This window comes from Scyliorhinus canicula, chromosome 4, assembly GCF_902713615.1.
Source record: "Scyliorhinus canicula chromosome 4, sScyCan1.1, whole genome shotgun sequence".
Taxonomy (NCBI): domain Eukaryota; kingdom Metazoa; phylum Chordata; class Chondrichthyes; order Carcharhiniformes; family Scyliorhinidae; genus Scyliorhinus; species Scyliorhinus canicula.
The window spans coordinates 233362971-233379677 of record NC_052149.1 but is presented as its reverse complement, the minus strand read 5'-3'; the positions used below and the strand labels follow the sequence as shown (position 1 = coordinate 233379677).

At 48.9% G+C, this 16707-nt stretch overlaps 1 protein-coding gene across 2 annotated transcripts in view; it reads left to right on the top strand.

Annotated features, from left to right (window-relative positions):
* The window catches only part of LOC119964203 (phosphatidylinositol transfer protein CSR1-like), a 32110-nt gene that overhangs the window by 8500 nt on the left and 6903 nt on the right, over positions 1 to 16707 (top strand). The window contains exons 2-6 of one of the 2 annotated variants that reach the window (XM_038793490.1): positions 9697 to 9787; positions 9874 to 9897; positions 11839 to 12035; positions 14104 to 14188; positions 16240 to 16451. In XM_038793490.1, coding sequence (XP_038649418.1) covers positions 9697 to 9787; positions 9874 to 9897; positions 11839 to 12035; positions 14104 to 14188; positions 16240 to 16451 — 609 coding nt within the window. The remainder of the gene's footprint in view (positions 1 to 9696; positions 9788 to 9873; positions 9898 to 11838; positions 12036 to 14103; positions 14189 to 16239; positions 16452 to 16707) is intronic. The other variant, XM_038793491.1, reaches the window with a different exon arrangement.

The window sequence follows — 16707 nt, the reverse complement described above, 5'->3', positions numbered from 1 at the left end:
TTACTATGGGCGTAAAACGCGTTTATTGGAGTGTATTAACACGCCTCCGAGTTCGACGTGTGCTTAACACTGCTAGGCTCTGTTCTATGTAATTATTCAGCTCTGGAGTCGCCAGTTGCCGTATAGGCAACGTCACAAGTATTCCAAGGTCAAGTTCAAAGTAATAAAGACGATACACCGATTAGTCAAGTTCAAGTCTGATGGCCTCATTAGCATGCAAAGCGTTTTGCCATTTGCACCTAGCTAAGGTCTTTTCACCTGAGCCCAAACTGGTTTCTGCTGCTGCAGAATGCAAACTGCTCTTTGCAGACTGCTGTTCTGGCTGAACTGTCTGTTTCTCAGCAGCCTTCCATTTTAGTTTGGCTCAGTGTCCATTTTGCGTGGCCAGCATGGCTACATTCCCTCCTTGTGATCCTCACAATCATACTATTGTGAAGGATCACCTATGTACTTTGCCTCCTTGTGTTCTGACCTCTTGCCAGTTCCTGTTCTACTCTGTTCTAAACTATGGGAAGAAGAGAAAAAAAATTTTTAACTAACATTTCTACTTGGCCCTATGTCAAAGGGACATGCATTACTACAACTGGGAACCTCTACCTATCACTATTAACCTTAACCTTAACTTAAACATTTAATCACTCTAAAATCTTAACCATTCACACCACAACATCACACTTCCCAACTCGGCAGTCGAGTATGGAACAATATAATACATGGCTGAATTTTATTTACAGAGTGTTGTAATCAGTGAGGGGTTGAGGGGTTTGGTGGAATCCGAAGATGGGGGATTGCACTCTATAGATGGGTGAGGTGCTGGAACGAGAGGCTCTCCTCTTCCATTTCCTCAACCTGAGGGTCTGCACTAGGATGATGAGGATCGCAATCACCAACAGTGATTCGATTATGTAGGACATGGAGTACCACGTCATGAATTTAGTACACCAGGTCTGAACCTCGCTGATCAGAGCTGAGCACTGGGGGTTTGTTGTACTAACATTTACGGTGGGGGTTGTGGGGGAAACGTGTCTTGTTTCCACACATATACATATGACATTAAATAGTAATAAGTGGGCTTCCATCATTTTGCTGTTCTTCTTCTTTCTCTTCCTTCTTCCTCCGGTATTGACAATCCTGGCTTCGACCTCTGTCTCGTCCTTTGAAACCTTTGGGATCAAGCACAGTATCTGTCAATACACAGTTTAAGACCTTTACTTGTTAGTGCATCTGTCTTTCAAATCCCAATTGACCCTTTAAAATGACTGGCTAAGTCACACCCTGTGACTCCCCTCATTTTTTTTTTCAAAAAGCGAATTTAAAGACCAGCATACACCTAACAATCCTTCCTTCTGCGAGCCGTCTCGCAGGCTTTGCTGATTTACCATCCGAATGTTCCCGGATGTAAATAGCATGTGGGATGGCGGCCGAAGGGCTACCTAACGTAAAATGAAAACAAACTTGGAAATAAACATCCGAATGAGTTGCGTATGGGCCGCTACGGGTACGAGTTGGATGGGATCCCCGGGTAGGGCGTGCTGTGCCATACCCGAGCTTGGCTGACCAAGGGTTGGTTCTCAGACAGGGCGGGTCCTCAGTGCCGTTTGTCCACTGCCTGAGTAACCTGGAGAAAAACGGGTACGAATGTGTTTACCATGACTTGCAGCCTCTATTTCGCCGAATAGAGGGGCACCTGAAAAAAACCAAGGGAGCCAAGATGCTCCAACTGAGGACATCACTGAAGTTCTCAGAGATATCTGCAGATAAACTATTTGGCGTGTGGCCTTACAACTTTGGAAAGGATCTCCAATCAAACCGAAGTTCTCAAAAGTTTCGGCAGACAAGCTAACGTGTATGTGAGGTGGTCACAATCTTTTCAGCTGAAAAGAAGATGTCCATCCTCCAACTGAAACATTTACATTCCTGAAAACAAACAAACATAAAACGAAGACAAACATACGTGCAGGTTCCATCAGAAAGGACATCGTTTCCCTCAAACGATTCCTATCTTACATCATCTGGACACCTCACTTTGATTCTGCCTCTGTGAACAGGGTCACAAAGGGGTTGCCGTGTCGGGAGTCAGACACCGTGTCGTCCTGCTCTCCCGGATCCCACACCCTTGTGTGGATCAGGCATGCAATTTTGGAGTTGTGTGACCGGGGGTCACTTTCATCATTGCGGACAAGTCTGTAGGAATTGTCCCTGTGCCATTGTGTAGCGTCGAGTGTGTTGTCGGGGTAGTCGGGGTCGGGTGGTGGTTCCGGATATTTGAGGTAGGTGACTTCCATGGGGTCACTGGAGTCGGGGTCGTAGTTGGTGCAGTGTGGGCTGTATGGCTGTGTGCTGTCGCTGTCTTCAGAGTCAGTGTCAGTCCTGCTGTCTCTGCTGTGGCAGCTTGTGGGCGTGTCGGGGCGTGGTCTGTAGTGGTCTGTGGGCGGAGTCGTGGGCGAGTCCGTGGATGAACTGGTCTGTGAGGGGCATGGTGGAAAAGTGTCTCTGGTGGGCGGGGTGAAGTGGTCTGCCGCGTCTAGCAGGACATGGTGAGCATGGTTGGCCTGTGTTCCATATGCCTTTAACTGGTTTATATGGAACCACGCGGTCTTCCCATTAGGATACTTTATCCTGTATACGGAGGGGCTAATTTTGTCCGAAATTGAGTAGGGACCGGAATATTTTGGAGCCAAAAAACTGCTGGGGTTATAAACAGATAACATTACCTGTTGCCCAACCTGGAATTCTGTGGTGTGGACGGTCTTATTGAAACAGGCAGTCCGTTGCTGTCGGCGTTTCCCTAGCTGGGCTGCGGCTGCGAGCTGTGCAGACCTCACAGTCTCAACTAGATCTTTAACTGCCTTTTCATGTGTGAGGGCCGTCACTTCGGGGCTTGTCATGTCCAGTCCTAAAAGGAATTCTGTACCTTTCATAGGGCGTCCGGTCATGAGTGTGTGTGGTGTGTATCCTGTAGATGTGGAGACAGTGTTCCTTATGAACATGAGTGCAAATGGGAGCACTGAATCCCATGTGGAATTGTTCTCCTGAACCATTTTCCTAAGGGTAGTTTTTAGGGTCCGATTCATGCGCTCCACAATCCCGCTGGACTGTGGATGATACGCAATGTGGAAGTTCTGTTTGATTCCGAATATTGTCAGGACGTTCCTCATGACCCGTCCTGTAAAGTGAGATCCCTGGTCCGAATCGATACTTCGGGGTAAACCCCATCTCGTGAAGATGTGGTGGGTCAGGATCTTTGCAGCTGTCTTAGCTGTATTTGTTCGCGAGGGAAATGCCTCTACCCATTTGGTAAAGGTATCTATCACCACCAGAACGTATTTATAGCCATTCCTACAAGGGGGCAATGGACCTATAAAATCGATCTGGAGGTTTGTCCAAGGGCCGTTAACTGGGCGAGTATGCCGAAGTTGTGCCTTCTTAGAATACCTCTCCGGGTTATTCTGAGCACAAATCAGGCAATTCTCAATGTAGTGCGTTACATCAGTCCTGAGATTAGGCCACCAACAGAGTTGCCTGAGGTGCCTCGTTGTTGCATCAATTCCCTGATGCCCGTGTCCGTCATGGAACAAGGCAATCATCTGATTCCTGTCCTGCTGTGGGACCACATAAAGTTGGTCCTTAATGATCACACCCTCATGTGTGGTCAGTGCGTGTTTAAAGTGCTCGTACGCAGGCACAAAGTTCCCCTTGAAAACCTCCCTGAGGTCTCCGTCCTGTTTTTGTGCTGCCACGAGATCTTTAATATCAGTCTGTGAGACTTGGACTGCGCTCACAGGGGCGCTAGCTGGTGCGCTAGCTGGGGGGGTCCATAAGTGTCCTCTCCTGGAACCTGCCTTAGCCAACGCGTCGGCCTTTACATTCCCAGGGGGTGATGACCTATGGTGGCTTCGAACTTTTATGATGCCGAAGGTCCTGTCCTTCGCTTTCTCTAGGATATGCTGGAGTAAGGGGGCTGATGGAAGGGGTTTTCCGTCTGCGGAGACAAAACCTCGTGTCCTCCACAGGGGCAGAAAATCTGTTAGGCTATTGCATACATATAAGCTGTCTGAATATATGTCTGCTGGGCTGGGGAAAGAATCGGGGTGGTCCACTATGTACGCTATGGCTGCTAGCTCTGCTGCCTGCGCGCCTAAGTGACCTGGTAACTTAAGAGCTATCTCTTCGAGAGCGCGCCCCTGCGCGTCCTCTACATAGATGCCGCATCCTGTGATACGCTCACCATTTAAAACTGTGGAGGAACCGTCTACATAAATCCTCAAGGGTCCACACGTGTCTGTGGGCTGGGGGCTTTGTTTCGGGTTCCCTATCTTCCTGGGGGGTGTTTTGGCTAAAAAGGGTCCTGTGTTATGCAGGGGAGCTACAATTTCACAGTCATGGGGCTGTCCGGGGTATTGGAGGTTGTCTGCTAAGTATGTGTGTGTGCGTGTCCGTTTTACTGTAATGTCCCGTCCTTGTAAAAGTAGGGTCCACCTAGCTGCCCTAATCTGGCTAACTGAACCGTCCTTCAGTCGACCGTCTAGTAGTAGCTGTGTGGGTGTATGTTCGGTTAGAATGGTGATGGGGTTTAGTCCGGTGATGTATGAGAAATACTGCACTGCCCAGAAGACAGCAAGGAGGTGCCTCTCACAGGCTGAAAATCCTTGTTCTACTGGGTCTAACAGTCGGGAGGCATAAGCCACTGGTCTTAGCTGCTCGTGCCGTTCCTGAAGCAACACGGCCGAGAGCGTCAGATCTGTGCTCGCTACCTCTATTGCGTACGGTGAAAGTTGGTCGGGGACTAGCAGCGCGGGTGCTGCACTAAGGGCTCGTTTCAACTCTTCCACAGCGCCTGTATGCTGCGGAAGCCATTCCCAGGGGGCTCCTTTCTTAAGGAGGTCTGAAAGTGGGGCGGCTTTTGTCGCGAATCCGTCGATGTGGTTCCGACAATAGCCAACCAGTCCTAAAAACGACCGGAGGGCTGATACATTTTGGGGAAGGGGCAATTTGACAATCGAATCTATTCTTTTGAATTCGATCTCGCGTTTGCCGTGCGTGATGACTGATCCCAAATACATCACTTTACTTTCCAATATTTGGGCCTTTTTCGGGTTAACTTTACAGCCAATTTCAGTTAAGAGTTCTAGGAGTTCGGCCAGAAGCGAAATGTGCTCTGCCTTTGTGTCTGTCTGCAGTAGTAGGTCGTCTACATACTGTACCAGACAATCGGGTCGGGAAAATTTCTCTAATCCACTTGCCAGCTGTCGGTGGAAAATGGAGGGTGAATTGTGGAATCCCTGTGGGAGGCATGTCCACGTGTACTGTTGTGTTTTAAAAGTGAATGCGAATTTGTATTGGCACGCTTTTGCCAATGGTATTGACCAGAATCCATTACTGATGTCCAATACCGTGAAGCACTTGGCGTTGAGACCCTGCTTGAGCATGGTCTCGGGACTAGTAGCTACCGTTGGGGCTACTGCGGGGGTTACTTTATTGAGTTCCCGATAATCGATGGTCAGACGCCATGATCCATCGGGCTTCCTCACTGGCCAAATAGGGGCATTGTTGGTGGAGGCTACCGTTCTCAGTACACCTTGGTCCAACAAGCTGCCTATAACTTTTTCTATTTCCACCTCTGCTTCAAGGGGAAATCTATACTGCTTTTGCGGTCGGGGGTCCTGTCCGGTAACATGAACTTGTCCAGTCATTCTGCCACAGTCATGACGGTGACTTGCAAATGCTGTCCTGTGTTTGTTTAGTAGGGCCTTAATTTGTCGGTCGGTGTGGAGTGTAGTCAGGTCGAATGAGTACTCTCCCACTGCGCTAATCCGATTAGCGTAGTCTCCTACTGTAAGGGTGGCTGGGGCTCTGTCTGATCTCGCCATTCGCCAGACACACTGGTTCACTGGGTCGAACGACAAGCTGTGTGTGTTCATAAAGTCTATCCCCAGGATGTGTTCTGCTGTCCGGGGAAGATTTACTAAAACTACGGGGTGCCTTGTGCTAATGTTCCCTAGCTGGATCGCTACGGGTGCTGTGATATGTCCCTGCTGCGAGTGTCCGGTGAACCCGCTAAGTGTGATGGTGGAGGTGGTCGGCCACGTGTCTGCGTGTGCCGTGGTTGTGGAGTTAATGGTGGTGCGGGATCCTCCTGTGTCCCACAGTAACTCTATGGGCTTCCCTTTGACTTTTGCCGTGACTACGGGCCTCCCTGATGAGTCCCATAGTGTGTCACAGACCCAAGTGGGGGAGCCCGAACACCGTCAGTTCGTCTCGTCCACATTGGTGGGTCCTGACTGTACTGCTACATTGTGGATGGGTTTTGCTTTGTTGCGGTTCAGAGTGCCTGTCTGCTGGCCTCTCTGAGATCGCTGGGGTGCATTACACTCTTTTGCCCAATGCCCTAACTGTCCACAGTTATAGCATTCCTGTCCTTTCTGTTGTGGGCTGCTCTTGCCTTCATTTACCCATGCGGGCTTCTGGTGCTCTCTGACTGCTTGGATATCTGCAGCAGCCTGAGCCTCTTCTGGGGATCTAACCTTCCCTTTTGCCTGAAGCGATTGCTCCCAAGCGCGGGACAATCTTTTCAGGACCCATTTTTCGTTATGGGCCTCTTCTGAGGGGTCGTAATTATTGCAAGCGCTCTGTCCTGCTTCTGTTGCGTGTGAGATAATTGTGCGCGTCCACTTAACCATGTTTTCGCGGGTTAAATGCGCTCTATCTAGCTGTCCGAAAACTGCGCTGAAGTGAATCCACAGCCTTCCTGCGAATGCTGTGGGGTGTTCGGATCTCTTCTGCCTGCACTTATTCAAGCCTTCTACGGGGTCACCTCTATTGTACCCGATGGCATCTAAAATGGCAGTGTGCATCTCCTCTAGGCTGCCTCCTGCCACGTTTTGTGGGTCGGGGAGGGCTGCCACTACACTCTGGTCTAAGCTCAGCACGGTGAGCTTAACCTGCTCTCTCTCATCCAGGCCGTACATGGTAGCCTGCTGTTTTACTTTAGCAAAGAACTGGTGGGGGTCTGCGGTGGGGAGGAACGGAGTGATCTTTTCACAAGCGTCCCTTAGCTGGGTTACTGTTAAAGGGGTGGTGTAAGTTATGTCTGGGGCGCCTTCTGATTCGGCTTTCCTCTGTGTGGTTACGGGATTCATGGGTGCGGTTATGGTCTGAGCTGTGGGGGGTTGGGGTGCCTGTCGTTTCTGCTGAGCTGCTGGCGCACATGTTCCCTGAACATAACGCTGCGCTGTCTCGCTTAATTCCTGCCAATCTGGGGCATTTTCCCCATCTAACTGAGCTCCAAAGGTGCTTTGGAAGCCATTCTGCACCGAAAGCAGAGATTGCAGTTCCGCAATCTGTTTCCTGCATTTCGCGTGGTCAACTGTGCTTTGTCTTTGTTCGGTTGTTGCAGCGTGGAGTGCTCTCAAAGCTGCTTTGAGATCGGAACATTGCCTCTGCAATGCCTCCACCTGCTTTTCCGATTCCTGTCTTATCAGAACGGCACGTTGCACGTCCTGATAGGCTTTCTCATACTGGGTCTGGGAACTGTTCAGATGAGCTAGACAAGACTGGTGAGCCCTCTTGGCATCATCCACCTCTCTACCCTTCTCTGCCAACTTCCCTTTTAATTCCAGGTTTTCTTTCTCGATGTCCCTGACATCGACCTTACTCATTCGGTTCCTTTCCTCTAAATCTGCCCGGAGCGTCCTGATGACCTCCTCTGCGCCTCGCAACTGTGCCAAGCAGGACACAATCGCCATCGGCTTGCGTGCTTTACCCAAACTCTTTTTGTGTATCTGAGAGAGGTTCTCCCACCAAGTATGACCTATACTTCCGGGACCTGTCTCCTCATTTGCACAAAACTCTTTCCAAAGGGGCCATCCCTTTCCCTGCAGATATTTGCGGAGTTCCAGCTCCCACGTGGGACACTGGCCTACTCTGCTACTGCTGCTGGTCGCTGCGACCACAAACTTTGCTGGATCCATCAGACGTTCCATTGCCTGCATGGCCATTTCCTCTGACTCTCTTTTTATAATTTGGAACAGGGGGTTGCTGGGGTGGTGTTTCGTAAAAAGGGTACGGCTTACGCTATTTTCCGATTACAAAACTACCGAAAGTTTGTCGCAACAAAAAGCTTTCAGTTTTACCTTACAGCCCTGTTAGTACGCATGCACTAAAACACACTTCCGAATTTCGCTTATTATTTTGAACACCTTGAATACTTGTGATCTCTTTCTTTCTCTGCAATTTGGAGTTCTAATTCAAATTTCAGGGTCCTGGACACTGTGGTGTTTCCACTTACAACAGGGTCCCGGCGGATGTCGCCACTAAATGTTGCACGTTTTACTATGGGCGTAAAACGCGTTTATTGGAGTGTATTAACACGCCTCCGAGTTCGACGTGTGCTTAACACTGCTAGGCTCTGTTCTATGTAATTATTCAGCTCTGGAGTCGCCAGTTGCCGTATAGGCAACGTCACAAGTATTCCAAGGTCAAGTTCAAAGTAATAAAGACGATACACCGATTAGTCAAGTTCAAGTCTGATGGCCTCATTAGCATGCAAAGCGTTTTGCCATTTGCACCTAGCTAAGGTCTTTTCACCTGAGCCCAAACTGGTTTCTGCTGCTGCAGAATGCAAACTGCTCTTTGCAGACTGCTGTTCTGGCTGAACTGTCTGTTTCTCAGCAGCCTTCCATTTTAGTTTGGCTCAGTGTCCATTTTGCGTGGCCAGCATGGCTACACCTTCTTTGGCTCAGTGTAAAACTTTATCGAATTGCAGCCTTGTGAGGCACCAAGGGGCAATTTGCCATGTTGTAGGCGCTATATAAATGCAACTAAATACAGACACCTATTTGGCCCAGCAGCCTGGGCAGCATGGTAGCACAGGGGTTAGCACAGTTGCTTCACAGCTCCAGGGTCCCAGGTTCGATTCCCGGCTTGGGCCACTGTCTGTGCGGAATCTGCACGTCCTCCCCGTGTCTGCGTGGTTTCCTCCGGGTGCTCCGGTTTCCTCCCACAGTCCAAAGATGTGCAGGTTAGGTGGATTTGCTGCGATAAATTGTCCTTAGTATCCAAAAAAGGTTATGTGGGGTTACTGGGTTACGGGGATAAAGGGGATGGGGTGGAGGTGTCGGGCTTAAGTAGGGTGCTCTTTCCAAGGGCCGGTGCAGACTCGATGGGCCGAATGGCCTCCTTCTGCGCTGTAAATTCTATGATCGTCAGAGCAGGCACCAGTTAGAATTAGAGTAGTGATGCATTACAATTTTTTCCCCCTAAAATTTAGAGTACCCAATTATCTTTCCCACTTAAGGGGCAATTTAGCGTGGCCAATCCACCTAACCTGCACATCTTTGGGTTGTGGGGGCGAAACCCATGCAGACACAGGGAGAATGTGCAAACGTCTCACAGACAGTGACCCAGGGCCGGGATTCAAAGCCAGGTCCTCAGCGCAGCAGGCAGCAATGCTAACCACTGTGCCACCATGCTGCCTGTGATGCATTACAATTGGACATGAATGGATTATTGCTTTAATGCAAAGAGTGATCGCTTGTATCCCATAAGGATCTGGAAAATACTGCCCAGGGGAATTGAATTGTGCATGGAATGAATGCAAGAGTTACGGAATAAAACTTGTACTTTTTAATTCCACATTACATATCAGCTGCATATATATATATATCATCTCATTTTTTTCAAATATCTTGCAACTAGGGAAAATGAAAGCCTCGCTTCTGAAGAGGGACCTTGTCCAACTGTATCAGACTCAGAGGAGAATAAAATCCTGCTCGAAGAGAAGGCAATGGTATGGTGATTTTACATCTCTCTGTGGAACAGTATTAATGAAAAAAAAAATCTCAATTTTAATATTTGGTTTATTTTCTTTTCCAGGGTGTACGCAATGCATTTCCAAAGGTAGGACTAGGTTCGTAAATTATAATATCGAATGGAAAGTTTAGCTTCTGGAGTAAATGTGTGTTGTGGATGGAGGTAGATTGTCTAATAAATTCAAAGGAAGAAAGACCCTTATATGTACTTATATATGTACTTATATGTACTGTCTTTCATAACCTTGGGTGTCCCAATATGCTTTACAATCAGTGGAGTCATTTTGAAGTAATCACAGTTAAGGGCTGGTTTAGCTCAGTGGGCTAAACAGCTGGCTTGTAATGCAGGACAAGGCCAGCAGCGCGGGTTCAATTCCCGTACCAGCCTCCCTGAATAGGTGCCGGAATGTGGCGACGAGGAGCTTTTCACAGTAACTTCATTGAAGCCTAAGTGTGATTATTATTATAATGCTGGAATGTAGTGACCAACTGTGCTAGCAGCAAGCTCCCATTAAAAAGCAATAGAATCAATGTTCAGATAATCTGTTTTTGGCACTGGATGAGGAACAAGTATCAACCAAGACACCATGGGCATTTTCCCACCCACCGAAGAGAAGGCCTCAACTCAACTGAGGGGCAGCAGGGTAGCATGGTGGTTAGCATAAATGCTTCACAGCTCCAGGGTCCCAGGTTCGATTCCCGGCTGGGTCACTGTCTGTGTGGAGTCTGCACGTCCTCCCCCTGTGTGCGTGGGTTTCCTCCGGGTGCTCCGGTTTCCTCCCACAGTCCAAAGATGTGCGGGTTAGGTGGATTGGCCATGCTAAATTGCCCGTAGTGTCCTAATAAAAGTAAGGTTAGGGGGGGGGTTGTTGGGTTACGGGTATAGGGTGGATACGTGGGTTTGAGTAGGGTGATCATGGCTCGGCACAACATTGAGGGCTGAAGGGCCTGTTCTGTGCTGTACTGTTCTATGTTAACATCACATCCAAAGGTGGTACCATCATCAGTGTCCCTCAGTACTGCAGTAGAATGCTAGCCTAGAGATTGTGGGTGTGATCCAATGGCAACGCAGCATGGCCAATAAAAGCTGGGAGATCCCGCTCCTGGGATCTACCTGACTCGCAATCCCGTGCGAGATCCAATGCGATTTTGTGAGACTTTGTGATGTAAATCCCGCCTATTGTGGACAGGATCGCTTTTTGCAAATCTGCATATTAGAGCGAGACAGTAAGCCTCATTCTAATGGGCAGATTCCTGAGGTACCTGAGGTTTTTGGGTTCAGCCTCTTTGCCTCAGAGACCTTGGGCAAGCCCCATAAACGGGGACCAGTCTTGCATGCCCTTTGGGCAGGATGGTACCCTGGCACTGCCACTTGGGTGCCAGTGTGATGCTGTTAGCTGGTATGGGCACTGCCAAGTTGGCACTACCAAGGTGCCAAGCTGGCATTTTATGCACACATGTGATTGGGCTGGGGGTGCCCTGTGTGGGTGTTGGGGAGGGGCCGGGCCTCCCATTGTGCGTTCGGACTGGGGAGGAGGTCCCAATCTCTCGCTACACTGTACAAAATGGGGCAATGCGTGGTTTCGGCCGTGCGTTCCCCGTTCAGGCATCTTAAACAAAGTGAGTCGTGTTGAATAGCCATGTGTTTCCCTGCACTGTGAGCGCTGGGAAACACACGGCTAAACGTGCTATGGGACTTTGTTTCCATTTGGGTGAATCGCACCAATGTGGAGTGGGACTGGAACCCACAACATCTCACTCAGAGGTGAGAATGTTATTCACTGCACCAAGTCTCATAGAATCACATTCGTACCAATCAATGTTCAAAACATAGGCGTGTGGGAGGGATCAGGCTGGTCTGGGATCCCTCACCTGTGTGCTTACACTCTCACTCCAACCATGGGGAAGGCCACTTGGAGAGGTGCCCGTGTACTGTGGGGTAGTCATTTAGTTCAGGAGGGAGAGGGGGGGAACAGAAAATGGACTACATCAAAGGACAGATGCCTGAACCTTGACTGATGTTTTGCAGGATCTGAACGACAAGGCATTTGCGAGGTTCCTGCGAGCTTTCCAGTCCGTTGATCAGGCGTTTAACGCCATCCTCCGTTACTTGAAATGGAGGAAGGAGTTTGGCGTTGACTTGATTACGGTTGAGGACACAGATATCAAGAATGAGCTGAGAAGTGGTAAAGCAGTATTGCTGGAGGAGAAAGACAACAGTGGCAGGCAGGTATCCTCACACTTTATTATTAACTCCATTGGAAAAAACAGGGGAGGAAAAGAAATTTAAAACAAAGAGCCATCGTCAGATAAGTTAAGATGAGTAATCTTTTATTTTAATAAATTTAGCGTACCCAATTCATTTTTTTTTTCAATTAAGGGGCAATTTAGTGTGTTCAATCTACCTACCTTGCACATTTTTTTAGGTTGTGGGGGTGAAACCCACGCAAACTCCACACGGACAGTGGCCCAGAGCCGGGATCGAACCTGGGACCTCAGCGCCGGGAGGCAACAGGGCTAACCCACGAGTAATCTTTACTGTCTCCTCTACTCTTAGAGTATTATGGGCGCGATCGATCCGAATGGGGACAGAGTCCTGTAGCAGGCGAGATTAGCGGGTGTTTTCCGGCACTCGGAACACACACTATCGAAGGCCCATCCAGGTAGATTGGGAGCCTCAATGGGGACCTTCCTGATGAGGCCGCACTTAGCCCCATTTTCTGCACTGAGGAACACCCAGGTGGCACTGCCAGGGTGCCAAGGTGGCACGAGAAGTGCATGCACCTGGGGGCCTTCAATCCCCTGGGTGACCCCCACGAATACCATTACGTCTGCCCCCTGCTTGTGGGGACCAGCACGAAACGGCGCTCACCCAAAGTCTCCCAGGCGAGGGAGTTAGATTCCAGGCCTTGGGTAGATCTTGGGAAGGCATGTTAGAGCGAGACTAGCTGTCTCACTTTACATTGCAGATTTGCTAAAACGAGGCGCGGCAAGCAGGGTAGATCCCAGAAGTGGGATCTCCCAGCAACTACCGGTCACATTACACCATGCCGCGCAGCTTTTCCGGCGTAATGTGACCAATAGATCCCGCCCATTGTCTATTAAAGAACTGAAATAGGTCCAACACACAGGGAAAGTATTGAAGTTCAAGAAAAATACACCATTTGCAAAGCAATTCTGCTGGAGGCCCCGAAGGACTTCAGAGTCAATGAAAACAGCAAAATAACTGAGGAGATAACACCATGGGCGGCATTCTCCATCCCGCCGCACCTGATTTCTGGTTCAGCACGCCGTCTGGATTCTCCATTTTGCCGGCTGGTCAATGGGGCAGCCCCACGCCGACAGGAAACCACTCCCCGGGCTGCCGGAAAAACAGAGAAGCCCAAAGGCGGAGAATTCAGCACGTCTTTTAGTGGCCCCAGACACCATCCAGAATGTCCTTGCCTCTTCCAATAGTGACCATGGGATCTTTTGCATCAACCTTAAAATGTAGTGGGGGTCTAACCCAGGAGGCAGCACCTCTGACAATGCAGCACTCCCTGTTCTGGAAGTGTCAGTCTATATTATGGTCTTAAGTCTCGGGAGTAGGGCTATGAACTCACTCCTTTCTGACCCAGAGGTGAGAGTCCCTATTCATCCAGTTAAGGGTCAACCACATTGTTGTGGTCTGGAATCACATGTAGGACAGGCCATGTAAGCAAGGCAGATTTCCTCCCGAAAGGATACCAGTGAACCAGGGTTTAATGAAATTTGATGATAGTTGATACCGGGGCAGCAAGTGGATAGCACTGGGGTTTCACAGCGCCAGAGTCCCAGGTTCGATTCCCCGCTGTGTCACTGTACGGAGTCTGCACGTTCTCCCCGTGTCTGTGTGGGTTTCCTCCGGGTGCTCCGGTTTCCTCCTGCAGTCCAAAGACATGCAGATTAGGTGGGTTGGCCGTGATAAATTGCCCCTTAGTGTCCAAAAAGGTTAGATGGGGTTATTGGGTTACGGGAATAGGGTGGAAGTGAGGGCTTAAATGGGTCGGTGCAGACTCGATGGGCTGAATGGCTTCCTTCTGCACTGTATGTTCTATGTTCTAGTTTTGTGCTCACCGTTACTGAGACTAACTTTTAATTCTGGATTTTATTGATATTGGATCTGAATTCCACAGCTGCCATGGTGGGATTTGATCCTATGTTAAATCTGGGCCTCAGGATTATTAGTCCAGTAACATTAGCACTACGCAACCATCTCCCCAAATTAGCATACAATTAAGTCAAGGGAAGTAAAGTTATGATTTTATTCCCTCAGGCCCATCTTATTGGTAACAGCCAAACTCCATCATTCAAAGGATCGGAATCTACAAACTCTAATGAAGTTCATTGTGTATCTTCTGGTAAGTTTAACCTTCAAGTCAGAAAGATTTAGGAACATTTAAAATATTCCAGTTTAATAAGAATCCATTACCTTACATGTTCAAACTATTTTCTTTGAATTTTGAATATTGAGAATCTAAATTGCATTTTAAATATCATTAATTTAAAATTTCTAATCTCCTTGCGCCACTCCATCACCTCATAGAAACATAGAACGATTTACAGTGAGAAAGGAGGCCATTCAGCCCATTGTGTGTGTGCCAGCTGAAAAAGGAGCTCTTGAGACTCAGCTTACCTTCCAGCATTTGGTCTGCAGCCCTGTCATTTACGGCATCTCGAGTTCCTCGCCAAGCTGGTGTAAACCCTCACCAACAGTACGAGCAAACCCTTCAGACATGTTGAGGTTCCATCCATCCAAAGCTGGGCTCAAAGGCCCAGCATTCCAAGACCCTTCCTTTGCCACCATCTGTCCAGCTGCGCGTTCAGCTACACTGGCCTCCTCTTCCTCTACTCACTAGCGTCTGGCGTTCAGAATAATCCTTTGAGGTTCTACTTTTAAATTATTTTCCTTCTTCCCTGAGGTTTGCCTGCAGGACCTTGTCCGTCTTTCAAACCAGGTCATTTTAAAACAAGTTCAATTCAAGGGATGTGGGTATCGCTGGCTAGGCCAGCATTTTGTGCCCTTCTAATTGCCCTTGAGAAGATGGTGGTGAGCTGCCTTCGTGAACCGCTGCAGCCCCTGAGGTGTAGGTACACCCACTGTGCTGTTAGGGAGGGAGTTCCAGGATTTGGGCCCAGTGACAGTGAACTAGTGGTGATATATTTCCATGTCAGGGTGGTGAGTGGCTTGGAGGGGAATCACCAGGCGTTCCCATGTATCTGCTGCCCTTGATATTGACATGTACAATGATCCCCTTGGGGTGATCTTCAGCAGCCCAGTATCAGTGGCACAGGGGGGGGGGGGTGCAATTTAGCATCCCGGATTCACATCTGTGCGGCATAAACATCTGTCTGCCCGTCCAACTACTTCTGGAGGTATTGCGCCACGGTGGTAGTGTCCCTAACTCTGGGCCAGAAGCTGCGACTTCAAGTCCAATGCAAGGACATTTTGGCCATGGAAGGAACGTTCATAGCGCGGTTGAACGGGCTGATAATCCTTACATTACATTATTCCCCAAAGGGAAAAACGTCCATGAAGATACGCATTACAAAAATTGCATTCGGTTCAATACCCTCCCCCCCTGAACCCAGCCCCGTGTCACTGTCCGTGTGGAGTTTGCATATTCTCCCCGTGTACTGAAGTATTAAGTATTAAGTATCATTTCCAAGGAAAGGAAAGAGGAGGATGACAAAAGGAAGAGCGAGCAAGAGTATACCATTGAAGAACAAGTGAAGCGAGTAAAACGTGTTGAAGCTATTGAAAGTGTCTGCGGGCAGCACGGTGGCGCAGTGGGTTAGCCCTGTTGCCCCACGGCGCCGAGGTCCCAGGTTCGATCCTGGCCCCGGGTCACAGTCCGTGTGGAGTTTACACATTCTCCCCATATTTGCGTGGGTTTCGCCCCCACAACCCAAAGATGTGCAGGTTAGGTGGATTAGCCATGCTAAATTGCCCCTTAATTGGAAAAAATGAATTGGGTACTGTAAATTAAAAAAAAAGAAAGTATCTGTGTGGATCTCGCTCCCACAACTCAAAAATGTGCAGTCCCTAACAGCACAGTGGGTGTACCTACACCACACGGACTGCAGCGGTTCAAGAAGGCAGCTCACCACCACCTTCTCAAGGGCAATTAGGGATGGGCAATAAATGCTGGCCTAACCTAACTACATCCCATAAGTGAATTTAAATGGTTGAATGAGTTCTTGTGTCTTCAAGAAAGGAAGGGACGAGTTTGGAGCAAGGGGCAAGTTGCACAGGTTTCATAGAGGCATAGTCAGGGAGTTTTACAGCACAGAATGAGGCCCTTCAGCCGGCCTCCAAGCACTTAATATTGTGATTTAATATGCGGTCAAACAAATTGTACAAATTTGCTATTAAATAGCCGTGTCTTTTAATCTGTTCTGTACTCTGCAGGAAACAGCAGGCAGTCAGTGCGACGATGAGATTTGTGACAACTTCTGCATTGTATTTGACATGAAAGACTTTTCGATGAATAGCATGGATTACCAATTTGTTAAGAACTTAATCTGGTTGCTGTCCAATTATTACCCAGAGCGTTTAGGCATTTGGCTGATCGTTAACCCTCCCGTGCTTTTCAGTGGCTGTTGGGTAATTATACGCAGTTGGTATGTCCTTTGGGTTGATATTCTGTGGCTGAGGGTGGGCGTGGGGTGGGGGGCGTGGGGTGGGAGGGGTGAGCGTGGGGTGGGAGGGGTGAGCGTGGGGTGGGGTGGGAGGGGTGGGCGTGGGGTGGGTGGGTGGGGGTTGGGCAGGGAAATGCAGGGGCCCGATCTCACTCCTGCTATAATTAGTGAGGAACCTAGTCAAATGAGATATGGATGACCAGCAGGAGAGGACACGATTATATTCTTTATGAGAGAA